The sequence below is a fragment of the Acinonyx jubatus genome, chromosome B2, assembly GCF_027475565.1.
Source record: "Acinonyx jubatus isolate Ajub_Pintada_27869175 chromosome B2, VMU_Ajub_asm_v1.0, whole genome shotgun sequence".
Taxonomy (NCBI): domain Eukaryota; kingdom Metazoa; phylum Chordata; class Mammalia; order Carnivora; family Felidae; genus Acinonyx; species Acinonyx jubatus.
The window spans coordinates 126,077,662-126,092,861 of record NC_069385.1 but is presented as its reverse complement, the minus strand read 5'-3'; the positions used below and the strand labels follow the sequence as shown (position 1 = coordinate 126,092,861).

Genomic DNA, 15,200 nt, shown 5'->3' with positions numbered 1-15,200 from the left:
CGATTCTGTGTCTCCCTCTCTCTCTGTCCCTCCCCCGTTCATGCTCTGTCTCTCTCTGTCCCAAAAATAAATAAACGTTGAAAAAAAAATTATAAAAAATTACATTCTGTGTATTCATAGCTATTTTTAGACCGAGTTTTCAAGATTGGATTCCTCTTTTCTTTTGTAACCTTGTGCAATTTGTAAGAGTTTAACTCTATGTTCATAAGTAACATTTTTTTTCTTCAGAGAAATGTGAGAACATGAAATAAGATCCTAGAGTCCCACAGTAAATTTTCCATGGCCTCCGTGGCTTGTCCACAGATGTGCCTTGCAGGATTATTATGTGTTGCTCATGGCTGAGAATGTAGTAGAATTTCAGTTTAATGGACTTAGTAATAATTATTGGGTCACACTCCTGGGTTGCTGTTGCCATCCAAATGGACTGCAGAAATGAACACAGAGGTCAAAGAACCTGTGCCCCTGTTCAACACAGATAGGAGCATGTGGTCCAAATGTGAATTTTCTTTGGTGGCAGAGACCACTTTCTTTCTCCGTAATGGCAATAGGAAATGTGCTGGGGGAAATGACAAAAGATTGTCAGAATGGAAGTTTTTGGGTGACCATTCCAGTGAAGAAATTGTGCTGACAAAAACAGATCAAGAAAATCTCACATTGCAAGTGGGCAGATTATCTGATCATAACTTAAAATGCCTCATCCTGGCTAATAACGGTGTGTTTTGAGGTTTATCAGTCAAGGGTCAGCCCATAATAGTTCTTCTGCCTTTGTTGTCTTCATTATAGCTTCATTTCTTTGGCTCCAGACGTTATTTTCATGTTCATGAAAATGAGTCATTAAAAGCCGTAAAAAGTGAATATCTTATTGTTTAAAGCAATTAAGTAACAGTCTGCTCAGGTCTTGTAAGAATGGGGTCAAGATAGGTGTATGGATGGGGAGGGAGGCCACCTGACGTGGGAGGAGTACTTAAAGGGGGGGCAAGATTCAGTCAAAGTTTAAACTGTTTGATGTTACATTTTGTCCAAGGACAATATGTATTAATACAGTTAAACATATCTTTTTTTCTCCTTTTTTAAAAAATTTAAATTCAGGTTAGTTAACATATAGTGTAGTATTGGTTTCAGGAGTAGAACTTAGTGATTCATCACCTATATATAATTCCCAGTGCCCATCCCAACAAGTGCCCTGCTTAATGCCCATTACCAATTTAGCCCATCCCCCAGCCAACACCCCTCCAGCAACCCTCAGTTTGTTATCTGTATTTAAGAGCCTCTTATGATTTGCCTCTCTGTCCGTTTTTTATCTTATTTTTGCTTCCCTTTCCCTATGTTCATCTGTTTTGTTTCTTAAATTCCACCTATGAGTGAAATCATATATTTGTCTTTCTCTGACTGACTTATTTCGCTTAGCATAACACATATCTTTTGACCCTGAATTCCACTTTAAAAACGTTTATATTAAGAGGGGTGCCTGGGTGGCTCTGTCTGTTAAGTGTCCGGCCCTTGGTTTTGGCTTGGGTCATGATCTCATGGTTCATGAGTTTGAGCTCCCCCATTGGGCTCTGTGCTGTTGGTGTGGAGCCTGCTTAGGATTCTCTCTCTCTCCCTTCCCTGCTCGCACTCTCTCTCTCTCAAAATAAATAAACTTAAAAAATGTTTATATTAAGGAAAACCCAACAAAATACATGCACAAAGGTTTATCACAGTATCATTTAAAAGCAGTTAAAAAATTTTTTTTAATGTTTGTTTATTTTTGAGACAGAGAGAGACAAAGTATGAATAGGGGAGGAGTGGAGAGCAGGAGACACAGAACCTGAAGCAGGCTCCAGGCTCTGAGCTGTCAGCACAGAGCCCAATGCCGGGCTTGGAACTTAGGAGCCGTGAGATCATGACCTGAGCAGAATTCGGATGCCCAACTGACAGAGCCACCCAGGTGCCCCTAAAAGCAGTTTCAAAGTGAAAATAATTTGAGTGCTTATCAGTAAGGAGTTGGGATTCTCTGCAGGAATCCAAAATGTTGATGTAGATGTGTATTTCATGTAAGGCCATGGTGTATTATTTAAAGAGAAAAAATACCAAAAAATATGTCTAACATCATCCAATTGTTTTTAAAAAAATACTTGAGTTAAAAAAAGAATATATAGATATAAATTTGCATTAATTGCATTAATTACATAGAAAAGCTTAGCACTATAAAATATTTTTTCTGAATAGTAGGTTATATGAATATGAAATATGAATGATTTTTTAAAATTTGTTTTATACTTTTAAAATAAAAAAATTGTACACGTATTATCTTAAAAATCAGAAAAACAACAAAAACAAACAAAAAACTTTTCATTTTAAGAACTGAAATACAACTTTGCCTAAGCAGAAGTCCCTAACTGTAGGTCCTGGGTGCCTCAGCTGTGGCAGGAAGTCTCTTTGCTAGGAAATTAAAACCCCCAGCTGCACGTGGGCTCTGGGAGCTGTAGCAGTAAAAGTATCCTAGTAGTCGAAACAGGAGTCAAACAGCTGAGAACACACTCTTTCAAACATGACTTTGGACCCTACTTCTCACCCACCTCTCTCTTCCTGGTTTCTGTCCCATGTCCTCACTGCCTGCTAATGCTTACATCTGAATGCCCCACTGATTTCAAACTCAACATTCCCCAAACTGACTTAGATCTCCACCAGGTCTTTTCTTATGGGATGTAATCTCTCCCTCATTTGACCTTCCATAGTTCTTTGTAGCCTCTGTTGGGGCACCTATCTCCTGCAACCTGTATCGTATTGATTTGAGCACTTGTCTTATTCCCCTTGCAGAACAAAAGCTCCTTGAGGCAGTGTTTTTGTCTTACTCCTGGCTGTCTACCCTGAGGCCCCTAGTTCCATGCTTTTCTGATGGGAGGCACCCAAAACCATGTACAGTAAATCAATGACAGGATGGACAGATGACTTCTGCAGGTTGCTAGCTCTCATGACATCTGGGCTTGCTTGTTATTTCTTAGCCATGTAGAAAACCACTTTCTCGTTCAATTTCATCCTGTCAAAAATCCAGGCATGCCTTAGTAAAGATAAGGCAGAACAAATTAATGCTGCCTTCTCTGATATTTATAAACACAGGGTATAGGATGTGCTATCATTTGACTTGGAGGAAGTAGAAAATGGAACCCAGCCAACTATTTCTTAGGTCATTAAAAGTTATTAAAGAAAGCAATAAGAGACATGAAAGTAACCATTGCAGTAAAGGGGAAACTCTAGCTACAAAAAAATTAATTTAGAAAGGCCAGATAGAAGAAGATTCAGAAAATGGAAGGAGAATTCAAGAGAGGAGGAAAGGAGAATGCAAGAGAGAAGGAGTTGTCAGAACAGCTATGGAATGATAACTGTAGAATAACCAGAATGCTTCTGTTGAACAATTTCGGAACAGGTACCAGTATGATTACTAGTTTTAAATAAAAAGGGGTCCCTCTAAGAATTCTGCCCTACTGGATCAGAACAAATTCAGGTGCTGGAAGGTCTTACCATTGTTTCTCTTCAGAAATAACTTCCTAGTAGTATTCCCTGTATCTCCAGCTCTTATTTCTTCTTTTCCCCAGGCTGGTCCGTGTCCTGCCTGGAATGCCATAAAATTCTTCTGAGGTCTCTGCGTTCTCTGATCACCACCTGCAATTACAATCCCCACAAGAGGAATTTACTAAAGTAATTGGAAAATGAAGTCTCACAGCATTTAACTACTTTCCACAAGGTCCATATTGAATTTGAGAGTGAGCCAGCGTTTTGTGCTTGTGTGGTGGAAGCAATAAATATCATTAAGCACTGCATCAAAGTAGCAATGCATTTAAAACGATAAAGGATAAAAAACAATTTTCAAAATTGTCAAACTTGCTCTTCTCCACCTCAGTAGATGTCAATATCTTGCTTACTTGCAATGTATCATGAAGTATTGCAATATATTAAAGAGTTAGTAAGCCAAATGGCCTCATGTTCATCATGAGGGTGGGAAGACTGCCATTTGTGATCATGAACATTTGTGGGCATACACCTTAAGGACCAATTCAGTGTCTCTCTTTCCCTTTTGTAATAGGCTAGTGGACATAACAATGACAGTGAGATGGTCCTTGTCCTCAAGTGACCTTCAGCGTAGTAGGGAGACAAAGACATAGGTCTTATACAAAAGACGTCTTATACAAAAGGTCTGAAAACGAGGAAGTAAAGTGTGTTTGATGGAGAGTTGGAAATGATTCGTTGTGACGTAGAGAGAGCAAGAGCAAAGTCAGAGTCATGGAAAAGCATGTTGTGTTTTCAGAGCAGGGAGTGGATTGGCATCCACTTGTGGCAGAAGGTTTATGGAAACACATAGTCAGAGATAGTTCTAGAAAGTCTATACTTTTAGGAATTGGTTTTTAAAAAAATTTTTTTAATGAAACTCATTGTCATATTGGTTTCCATACAACACCCAGTGCTCATCCCAACAGATGCCCTCCTCAATGTCCATCACCCACTTTCCCCTCCCTCCCACACCCCATCAACCCTCAGTTTATTCTCAGTCTTTAAGAGTCTCTTATGGTTTGCCTCCCTCCCTCTCTAACTTTTTTTTCCCCCTTCCCCTTCCCTTCCCTTCCCCCATGGTCTTCTGTTAAGTTTCTCAGGATCCACATAGGAGTGAAAACATATGGTATCTGTCTTTCTCTGTATGACTTATTTCACTTGGCATAACACTCTCCAGTTCCATCCACGTTGCTATAAGAGGCCATATTTCATTCTTTCTCATTGCCAAGTAGTATTCCATTGTATATATAAACCACAATTTCTTTATCCATTTATCAGTTGATGGACATTTAGGCTCCTTCCATAATTTGGCTATTGTTGAGAGTGCGGCTATAAACATTGGGGTACAAGTGCCCCTATGCATCAGCACTCCTGTATCCTGGTTTTGGATAAATAAAAAAAGCTGAGGTCATTCCCTGTGACTTTTAAGACACTCATCTTGAAAACGATTTTAACTCATATACAGCTGAGCAAAGCCCTAACTCAGGTAGTACATCAAGATCACTGTTGCCAACACAGGGAACTGGGAAAAATGTGGTTTCACTAAACCACTAAGAACGCTTAAGGAATTTGGTGGTAGTCAGCACTGGCCAACACTTCTGACGGGTACTGAGGTTTAGTGGGGAATGTCTGACTTGACTCTAATTGGGCTGATATCATCCCCCAACTAGTCCAACTGTCCTTACTGCGCTCCGTATGAATGGCAGCTGATCTTTTATGTCATAGTTTAATTTGAGATCAAATGTGCTTTTCTTTTCTTAGAAGCTGCCTTTCTGCATTAAGTCAGGGAATGCTCAGCTTTCAGCAGAAGAAGCTGATAGCTGGGGAGTGTGACCCCTCCCTCTGGGCTGACCAGCAGCAATGAAGGGGTCCAGGTTGGTCTTTGGCCTCTTGAACCGTAATGATAATATATTTATTGAGAGCTTATTATATAGCAGGCTTTGCATTGTGCATTGCAGATATATTCTCTAATCTTCACAACAGCTCTCTGAGCAAGATTCTATAATTCTTGCTTGGTGGATGAGGAATTACAATCTATACAAGTTAACTTCCTTGAAGTAATGCTGTTAGTGGTGAAGCTGGGACTTGAACCCAGGCACTCTGAGGCTCTTACTCTTACCTCTCTTTCACTGTCAAAACCTGATTTCAGAAAAGGCGTTAAAGACATTCTGCTGCCAGGTAAAGTATGTATGGAGAGGCAATATGGTGTAGGGGTTAGGGATATGGACCATGCAGTCAATCTGACATGAGTTTGTATACTGGCTCCATACCTTCCCTGTGTGAACAGATGACCTAGCCCTCCAGCCTTCAGGGTTCACATCTGTAAGATGCTGCTAACAGCTGCACATACCTCATAGATTATCCTAACTGTGAAGTGAAATGATGTATACAACTCTCCTGGCACGTGTTGTGCTCTCAACAAATGTGAGCTGCTGTTTTTATCCACGAGAAGTCATGCATACATTGTCCACCACTTGGATGTTTTACCAATCAAACACTACTTAACCCAAAATAAATGAATTTAGTGGTAGAACTTTCTAAGAATCTGTACTCAATTATTAAGTAATCTGTACTCAACCGTTAAGTAATTATTAAGTAATAGGCAAATATCTACTCAATTATGAAAAGCTCAAATAATACAGATGACCAAGTGGCCTTTAATCACTCACACAGTGAAATCTGACTCTTCCTTAATTCTGTTGGGGGCCCCCCATGAAAGGGACAGAGGGGTTCTTCGTGAGCATCTAGAAGTGATGCCATGCAGGCCACCTTCTTGGGGGTAGCTTTCCCCCAGCTTTACTGATCAAGGAACCTTCTCTTGCTACTCCTATCAAAGCAGCTGGGGATCATGTATGTAAGGAATGGAAGTATCTGATAGGCAGAGAAGCACCAGATTTGGGGAGGCAGTTCCAGCCCTGCTCTGTCCCTAACTTGCTGTGTGATCCTTGCCCTCGCTTCCTGACTATAAAATGGGGGCTTAAAGTTAGAGAATCATCAGCCCCATCTCCAGGGGCCATTTCACTAGATGTCTTCATGTGATAAATACAGAAATGATGAACCACCTCCACACTAACAGAGTTGCCCAGGGTCACATACCTAGTAAGAGACAGAGCTAAGACTAGAAAGAACCTCTCACCCCTAGTTCTCAGGTCCTGGATATCTGTAGTGAATGAGTGGTGAATGCTTTTCTTTCTTCTCTCATCCAGTTTCTCATCAACAGGAGCCATTTTGAGCTCTACAGTCCTCTGGCTCTACCAATCTCTCTCTCTCTCTCTCTCTCTCTCTCTCTCTCTCTCTCTCTCAGAGACTAGCAGAGTTGTCCCAGGCATGAATGAGTATATAAAGGAAGTAAAGCCTCTTTTTTCCCTGGATTGGGGGATCCCACTGTGATAGGACATAGTGCACCTTCAGCAGCTGTCCTGGTCATGAATGCCCTTCAGCTGCAACCAGGAGGGCGGCGCTACTCACCCACGACCATCCTGGGTCTCTAATCAAAGCCATCAACTTCTGAGAATGGGGATGGCAGCCACCTGTGGGGACCCAACCCCCTCTGTCTTCTTCATTTCCTTTCTTACTCTATTTCTACCTTCACTTGAGACCCTGCCAACAGCCTTGCCCAGGAAGAAATTCAGAGGAATTTCTGGCATCTCTGCCACCCTCCTTCCCCTCCCCAGGAATGTAAATTACTTCAAAGTCTGCCAATGACTTGGGATAACACAGTTATTATTGCTCGAGTGCAGAATTCTGGTTCTCTCGCTGCCACATGTTCCTAGCCTGAAATCCTTCAGTTTGATGGCAGCAGGGTGTACTTCTAGTTAACTGTTGTCTTTTTTTTCTTTTCTTTTCTTTTCTTTTCTTTTCTTTTCTTTTCTTTTCTTTTCTTTTTTTCTTTTCTTTTTTATTTTCTTTTCTTTTTCCTTTCCTTTCCTTTCCCTTCCCTTCCCCCCCTTTTTTTTTTTGAGAGAGAGAGAGAGAGAGAGAGAGAGAGAGAGAGAATGAGTGGGGGAGGGGCAGAGAGAGAGGGGGACAGAGGATCCAAAGCAGGCTCCAGGCTCTGTGCTGACAGCAGAGAGCCCAACATGGGGCTTGAACTCACAAACCATGAGATCATGACCTGAGCAGAAGTTGGACATTCAGCCAACTGAGCCACCCAGGAGCCCCTTAACTGTTGTTTTTTTTAATTTTCTCTGCCAGTAATAGCCTGCCCTCCTGTAGCCTCTGTTGAAGCCCCTCACAGCACAGATATATACCTCCTCCACCCACCCAGAAGACAAAGTCACATACACACAACAAATGATCATCAAGGAAGATTTTCAGAAAATAACCCTAGGGTCTGAATTACCCAGAGCGCTGTGGTACTGGGCTGTTCTCTGGGCTTGCCACCAAATACAGCAGGTAAATGACCTACCCCTGAGAAAGATGTAGCTTGTAAGGCAAAGTCAGAGAAGTAAGAAGGTTTTTTGCTCTCCATGAGGAGAAACTGAGGAGATTACAGTGTGATAGGACACAGGGCAGGAGGGAATGCAGGAGGAGAGAAAAAGGAAACAGACAGTCGTGATTAAGCAACAATAACAGCTATGGGGCTCAGTAGACTTGAGTAACTTTTATTTGAGCTCTGACATTCACTAGGTGTGGGACCTCCAGTAAATCACTTTACCTTCCTGCTTCGTCATTTCCTTGTCTGCAACAGGAGAGGGTTGGGTTAAAGGGCCCTTTCTGGAGAAAGCATTCAATTAGCACACCATCTCTTCTTCACACTAGGGGCTTGGGTGGAGGGAGGAAGGTAGAGGATCTTTAGCTATGGATCTTGCCCCTGTGAAGTTTGTATCTTGTTGGGAAGACCAGTACATGGACTCACGGGGGTGATAAATTCACTGTGTGGGATTATGTGTGGAATTGCAAGGCTTAAGTCAACCACAGGGATTTAGAAAAGGGACAGGAACTGAGGCTGGGATGCTTCTTGAAGGAGGCAAGACATGAGAAGGGCCTTGAAGGGTGACTAGAATGTAGGGACAGGAGGGGAGAGAGGCAGGGGAACCTGCGGAGTGGAGCCGAGGCGCCTGTAGGAAGAAGGAGCTGAATATAGTATGCAGACAGAGCCCGTTATGTAAGCCTTGAAAGCCATTAGATTTCTTCCTTTTTTTCTTTTTTAAGAATGTTTTTTTGAGAGACAGTACAAGCGTGTGTGGGGGGGAGGGGCAAAGAGAAAGGGAGAGAGAATCCCAAGCAGGTTTTGCACTATAAGCACAGAGCCTGATCTAGGGCTCCATCCCATGAACCATGAGATTGTGACCTGAACTGAAATCGAGTGGGACACTTAAACTACTGGGCCACTCAGGTGCCCCAAACTTCTGGTTTTATTTATTTATTTATTTATTTATTTATTTATTTATTTATTTTATTTTTGGGACAGAGAGAGACAGAGCATGAACGGGGGAGGGGCAGAGAGAGAGGGAGACACAGAATCGGAAACAGGCTCCAGGCTCTGAGCCATCAGCCCAGAGCCCGACGCGGGGCTCGAACTCACAGACCACGAGATTGTGACCTGGCTGAAGTCGGATGCTTAACCGACTGCACCACCCAGGCGCCCCAAGACTTCTGTTTTTAAAAGAATTGTTTCTGGTATCAAAGGGTTAGAGGTAAATTTGATTAAATAAAGAGGGACAAAACAGGAAGTGGTTCTCAATCCTAGTGGCACATTGAAATATGAATACCTCAGCTCCTTCTCTAGAAATTCTGATTTATTTGGTCTGGGGAGAAAGTCAAAGGATAGTTCCTTCTTGTGTCTCCCTCTCTTCTTTTTCACCCTCCTTTCTCTCTCTCTTTCTCTCCTTCTCTTTCTGCAGTTATTTGGGTATGAGGTGATAAGGGCCTGAAATAAAATAGTAGCAATTGAAATGGAGAAGAAACTAAGATAAAGAGACATTTTAAAGGGTAAACTGCCAGGTACCTTGCTAATGAACCACAGGGAATTAAAGACAGATTCCATTCATTTCTTCAAAATATTTATTGAGCACTTAGCATATGCCTTATAGTGAATCAGAAGCTATGGGAAATTCAGTTGGCAAGACCCTGGTCCTGCCTTCAAGGAGCTTAGGTCTAGTAGATGACAAAGAAAATAACTATACTACAAGGAGAATACAGAAACTGGATGAAGGTTTTTTTTTTTTTTTTTTTTTCTTATGGTGTGAAGATATACGGAGAAGAGAGGGCTAGAGTCCCTCTAGCAGACACAATGAAGAAAGTTCTCCACAGAGGCACCACTGAGTGACAGCTTGAAGTATCAGAAGGTGGGGCTGGAGGGAGGGGTTGCCCAGTGGGAGTCACAGTGCAGGGAAAGGTGTAATGAAGGGCGGAATGAATGCATGGCCACGAACAGCCTGATCCCTAAGAAGCATGTGGTGTGTGGAAGTCTTTGTGAGAAAGGTAGCTTCGTGATGGGGAAGGTTAGATTTTTTCTGTGTTACCTTTTGATTTTTGAATGTTGGCAATGTTTTATTTTCGGCCTTAGTCACAGTTATAGGAATATTGTAGAAGTATTTCTTCAAAGGTGCATAAAAGTTTATCAGCTTTTTGCTTGTATATTATTTCATAGTTTTAAATGTTTAATTAAATAACAATGGATATAATCAATGTGATGTAATTATTATAAGTCTACATGCACCTAATATTACAATCTCATGAACTGGATAAAATAAACAGAAACATATATGCAAATTAACAACCATAGTTGGAAATGTTTTAATGGGCATCTCTAAGAACTGTAGGTCAAATAGACATAAAAAGAGCATGATATTCATGAGCAGAAAATACAATTTAAATAATATACATATACCCAAAATAAACAGAAAACATATTCTTTTTAAATATATGTAGCACATTTATAACAGAATTCCATAAATTCTGAAGAATCAATCCCATTCAGATAATGTCCTCTAACTACAATACAATTGTGGAATCAATATTTTTTAAGAGATAGCTAAAATAAAATCCCACATGTCCAGAAACTAGGTGACATATGATTAAATGACACTTGGTTTTATTTTTCTTTTAATTAATTTTTTTTTAACGTTTATTTATTTTTGAGATAGAGAGAGAGAGAGACAGAGCATGAGCAGGGGAGGGGCAGAGAGAGAGGGAGACACAGAATCCGAAACAGGCTCCAGGCTCAGAGCTGTCAGCACAGAGCCCGACGCGGGGCTCGAACTCACGGACCGCGAGATCATGACCTGAGCCGAAGTCGGCCGCCCAACCAACTGAGCCACCCAGGCGCCCCAATGACACTTGGTTTTAAAAAATAAATAGTTAGAACTAAATGAAACACTATATGATAGGATTTGTGTAACACAGCTAAAGCAATTCTTAAAGGCAAAGTTATAGCTTTAAATAAATATGCTGATGATTAAAAAATTAAATAAATAAAAGGGACGCCTGGGTGGCTCAGTCAGTTAAGTGCCTGACTTTGGCTCAGGTCATGATCTTGTGGTTTGTGGGTTCAAGCCCCACATCGGGTTCTGTGCTGACAGCTCAGAGCCGGGAGCCTGCTTTGGATTCTGTGTCTCCTTCTCTCTCTGCCCCTCCCCATCTTGCGCTCTGTCTCTCTCTGTCTCTCAAAAATGAATAAATGTTAAAAAAGTTAAAAAAATAAATAATAAAAAAGATAAGAAAAAATAAATACGCTCATGAACAAGAATAGTTGAAAACAAATGAGTTACCACTTTACACCCATTAGGATTACTCTCATAAAAGCGAAATTACAAGTGTTGTGAAGATAATTATTAACTTTATTAATTATTAACTTTTTAAATTAAGGTATTATTTTTATGCAGTGAAATTTACCCAGTTTAGAAGTCAGAGTTTTTAAGGTCTCAAATGCCCAGATAAGGGATTTAGATGGCCAGAGCTCATATGGTGCAATAAAAAATTCAACAGACTTGTTGGCATCGAATTATAGTTCCACCATTTGCCAACTATATGATCTTAGACAAATTACTTTTGTCTCAGGACCTTATTTTTTCATCTTCAACCATGATAGGACTACATCTCCAGGAGAATATGAAAAGGGTATAGCGTACAAATAATGCTTGGCACATAATAAGGATGTAAGAGGTAATAGTTCATTTTGTTTTACTCATCAGAATCTTCAAGTGCATAGTCTCTGCACTCTTTTCAAGGTGGTTCTGATGTACAGCTAACGTTTCAAATCATTGGTGTAGGCAGTGGGGGCCATGGCAGGCTTTGCTTGGGGCAGTGGCATGATTAAGGCTATACATTGGGAGGGTGAGTCTCAAGTGGCACCCACTGGGCCTAGAAGCTTGGGAAAATGTGGAAAGGCAGAGTGTGGAGAGCAGGTGCAAAATTTGATTCAGAGGAGATGGTGATGAGCTTGGTTTTAGTTAATGTTTGTTTATTCATCAATAAGCAAACACTGATTCAGGCCTACTTTGAGTGAGCCCTTGTATTTCATACATAGATAAATGCATCCTCACTTCCCTGACTCATCTCTTAAGGAACAATTCTTAGAAGGCTTTCTGTGACCTCTCTCTTCCTTGTCTTCTAGCTGACTCAGTGGTTATACTGGTAGCAGCATTTTAGGAAAGATTAGGAGTTTTCAGTTTACTATGGAGTACAGAGCTCTCAACCACAGGTATTCCATTGGGGCTGGTAGGATAGTTCATGGCTTTAATCTTTCTTTTAGGATCTTATACCACAGCAACTTCCTAGTCTAGATGTCATTATTAATATAAATCCCTAGACTCAGGTGCTGATTCTTCCTCCTCCCCTCCTCCTCTTCCTCCTCTGCTTCCTCCTTCTCCCTCTTCTTCTTCCTCTTCTTCCTCTTATTTCTCTCCTTCCTCTCCTTCTTCTTCTTCGTCTTTGTCTTTGTCTTCTTCTTTTTTATAACACTAGGAACTGCCAGGCAGAGTTGAATAAACAGGAAACCATGATATCATTCCTCTAGTGTGATTAGGTCGCTGTAACAATGGTCAGCAGAATGGGCTGCACAGTGTTCTTGCTCATGTTTCCTGGACAGTCAACTTCATGGGGCAAATACACATCACCACAGAGGACTTATGCTGGCCACCTAACTGTCACCAGACCTTAAAAGAAGGATCAGAATATCCTTTATATCTTGTTTTGTTCTCAATAGGCCTGCATATCCCTGTTTTGTCTTGACTTTAGGTACATGGTCCCATGATTGGGGGAATTAAACTAGGCAAGGTGGTCAGAGAAGGGCCCAAGGAAGAGATTACTGATGGCACATTGTGAGGGAGAATGGAAGCTAACCCTGGCAGGGTTAGGAGTTGGAGATTGCAGGGTGGGTGGAGACAGTTCATCCTTATGAACAAAAGGCAGAGCATGGAACTGCTTAAAATGTAACTAGCACTTAAGAAGATGAGGCTGGAGAGATAGGTAAGGTATCTGGCTGGCATAAATTTTTAGGGCAGAGGCCCTAAGATCATTAGGACGATATTGAAAATTTTTTAAAGCAGGGAGGCAGATTTTCATTTTGAAAAGATCACATGACTGCTGTATAAAGACAAGATTAGTAAGGGCCAGAGTACTTTGGGGACTATTTCAGGTGAGAGGTGATGGTAGCTTGAGCTACACGATGTACTAGAAACAGAAATAAACCAAAGACTTAAGCAGCAGATAGTCCTTGGTGATGAAATAGAAATGATGATGTGAATCAATGGAAGTTAAGATTGACTGCCTGTAAGGGGGTGACCATGGTGTCCTGTTGTCAATTCAACTCCATAGATCTAAAAGAAGATGCCTCATCTTTTCTCCATGTATCTCTATCTGGCTTGCTGTGGATGGAATGTTTGTTCCCCCCAAATTTATATTTTGAAATCTAACCCCCAATGGTATTAGGAGGGGAGGCCTTTGGGATGTGATTAGGTAATAAGGGTGGAGCCCTCATGAAAGGGATTGGTGTCCTTCTAAATTATTTTTAATGTTTATTTATTTTTGAGACAGAGGGAGACAGAGTGCGAGTGGGGGAGGGGCAGAGAGAGAGGGAGACATAGAATCCAAAACAGGTGCCAGGCTCTGAGCTGTCAGCACAGAGCCTGAAGCAGGCCTCAAACCCACGCACTGTGAGATCATGACCTGAGCCGAAGTTGGACACTTAACCGACTGAGCCACCCGACTGAGTTGCCCTGGGATTGGCGCCCTTCTAAAGGAGACCCCAGAGAGCTTCCTCACCCCTTCTGCCATGTGAGGACACAGTGAGAAGACAGCTGTCTATGATCTAGGAAGTGATCTCTCTCCAGACACTGAATCTGTTGGTGCCTTGATCTTAGACTTCCCAGCCTTTAGAACTGTGAGATGTGTTTGCTGTGTAATCTACCCAGTCTGTGGTATTCTGTTATAGTAGCCCAAATGGTCTAAGGCATGGCTGGTATCTGTTAATGATACAATCATTTTAGTCATTTGATCTAAAATCTGGACATAATTTTGGACTTCTCCCTTTCTTTTATCCTCAAATCTATGGCTAGTTGTTATAAAGTCCAGAATTTTCTCCTTTTGAAATGTCTCTTTCATTTCTCTTGCTCTTTTTTTTTTTTTTTTTTTTTTTTAATTCCAATTCAGTCCCTTATAAAATACCTGGTGTTTGGTGCCCACATTTTATCTCCCAATTCTGGTCTCCATCCTGAACACTGGGTCTCTTAAACATTGCTCTAACCATTCTGTTCCTTCCACAGAACCTTGCAGGGAGTTCACCTTTGGCCTGAAGTGAAAATCTGAGCACTTCAGTTTAAAATTCAAGGTTTTCTGCAGTCTGTCCCCAATCGATTTTGCCAGTCTCTACTCCTTACAATAGTAGTTTTAAAACTCTTTTAAAGCTACTGAACCCTTTGTTCAGATGGAATCTTTTGTTTGAAAACATGGCAGCTCCATCTGTACAGCAGGTGAGTGGAAGTTTTGGTTGAAGCAGGAATGGGGGAGTGACTTCCTCTCCCCTCCCATTGCTTCCTTTCCTTCCCTACCTGCTTTGTCCCCTGAGATGAGTCTGATCAGAACATTGTTTAAAGTCCATAGCCCTCCGGGGTTGCTCTTAGGTAGAAATAGGTGTTGTCCTCAAGGAACGAGTGGGTCACTGAAGCCAACATATGTTTCCCTCTGCTGGGCCTCTAGTCTGCCTCTCCTGGGGTTGTTTCCTCATTGGGCAGGGACTCTGCCTCATAAAAGGCCCCTCTGTGATGTAATATGAGCATCTTTACCACACCACAGTAATGAGTACAAGAGTAATTTTAACTATACTGGACATACGGCCTCTTGTAACATCCTTTGAGAAACTGAGACCATCACAAGCACAGCCCTGTAAAAGCAGTTTTATAGAGACTGTCCCATGTGCTTCCCCACTCCCTTGGTCTGATTTAATTGAGAAACTATTATATCCAGAGCAGTGCTTTCCCAACCTGTGGATGGGGCCCTGGAACTTGTGTTTATAAATAGTCTCCTGAGTTCAGAACCAGTAAAATGGGCACTGGGAACAGTGAAGGAGGATGGAGATTTTAAGCTGAATCTAGGGGGTGGTGATATTCAGTGGTAATACTATGATAGTGCTCTATGTGGATATCATTATGTCCAATATATTTTTCTCATGAAGGAACAGAAGAGTTAGTGCAGAAGAATAGGTTTGCAGGGATCATCTTTCAATT

At 41.4% G+C, this 15,200-nt stretch overlaps 1 protein-coding gene across 5 annotated transcripts in view; it reads right to left on the bottom strand.

Annotated features, from left to right (window-relative positions):
• The window catches only part of CDYL (chromodomain Y like), a 237,069-nt gene extending 222,387 nt beyond the window's left edge, over nucleotides 1-14,682 (bottom strand). For 4 of the 5 annotated variants that reach the window (XM_027040213.2, XM_027040214.2, XM_027040217.2 and 1 more), the window contains exons 1-2: nucleotides 14,526-14,682; nucleotides 3,505-3,645 (exon numbers count right to left, since the gene is read on the bottom strand). In XM_027040213.2, the coding sequence (XP_026896014.1) occupies nucleotides 3,505-3,507 (3 nt within the window). In that variant the 5' untranslated portion in view covers nucleotides 3,508-3,645; nucleotides 14,526-14,682. Of the gene's footprint in view, nucleotides 1-3,504; nucleotides 3,646-9,245; nucleotides 9,404-14,525 lie in introns of all 5 variants that reach the window. The other variant, XM_053223090.1, reaches the window with a different exon arrangement.
• Nucleotides 14,683-15,200: the final 518 nt, after the last annotated feature.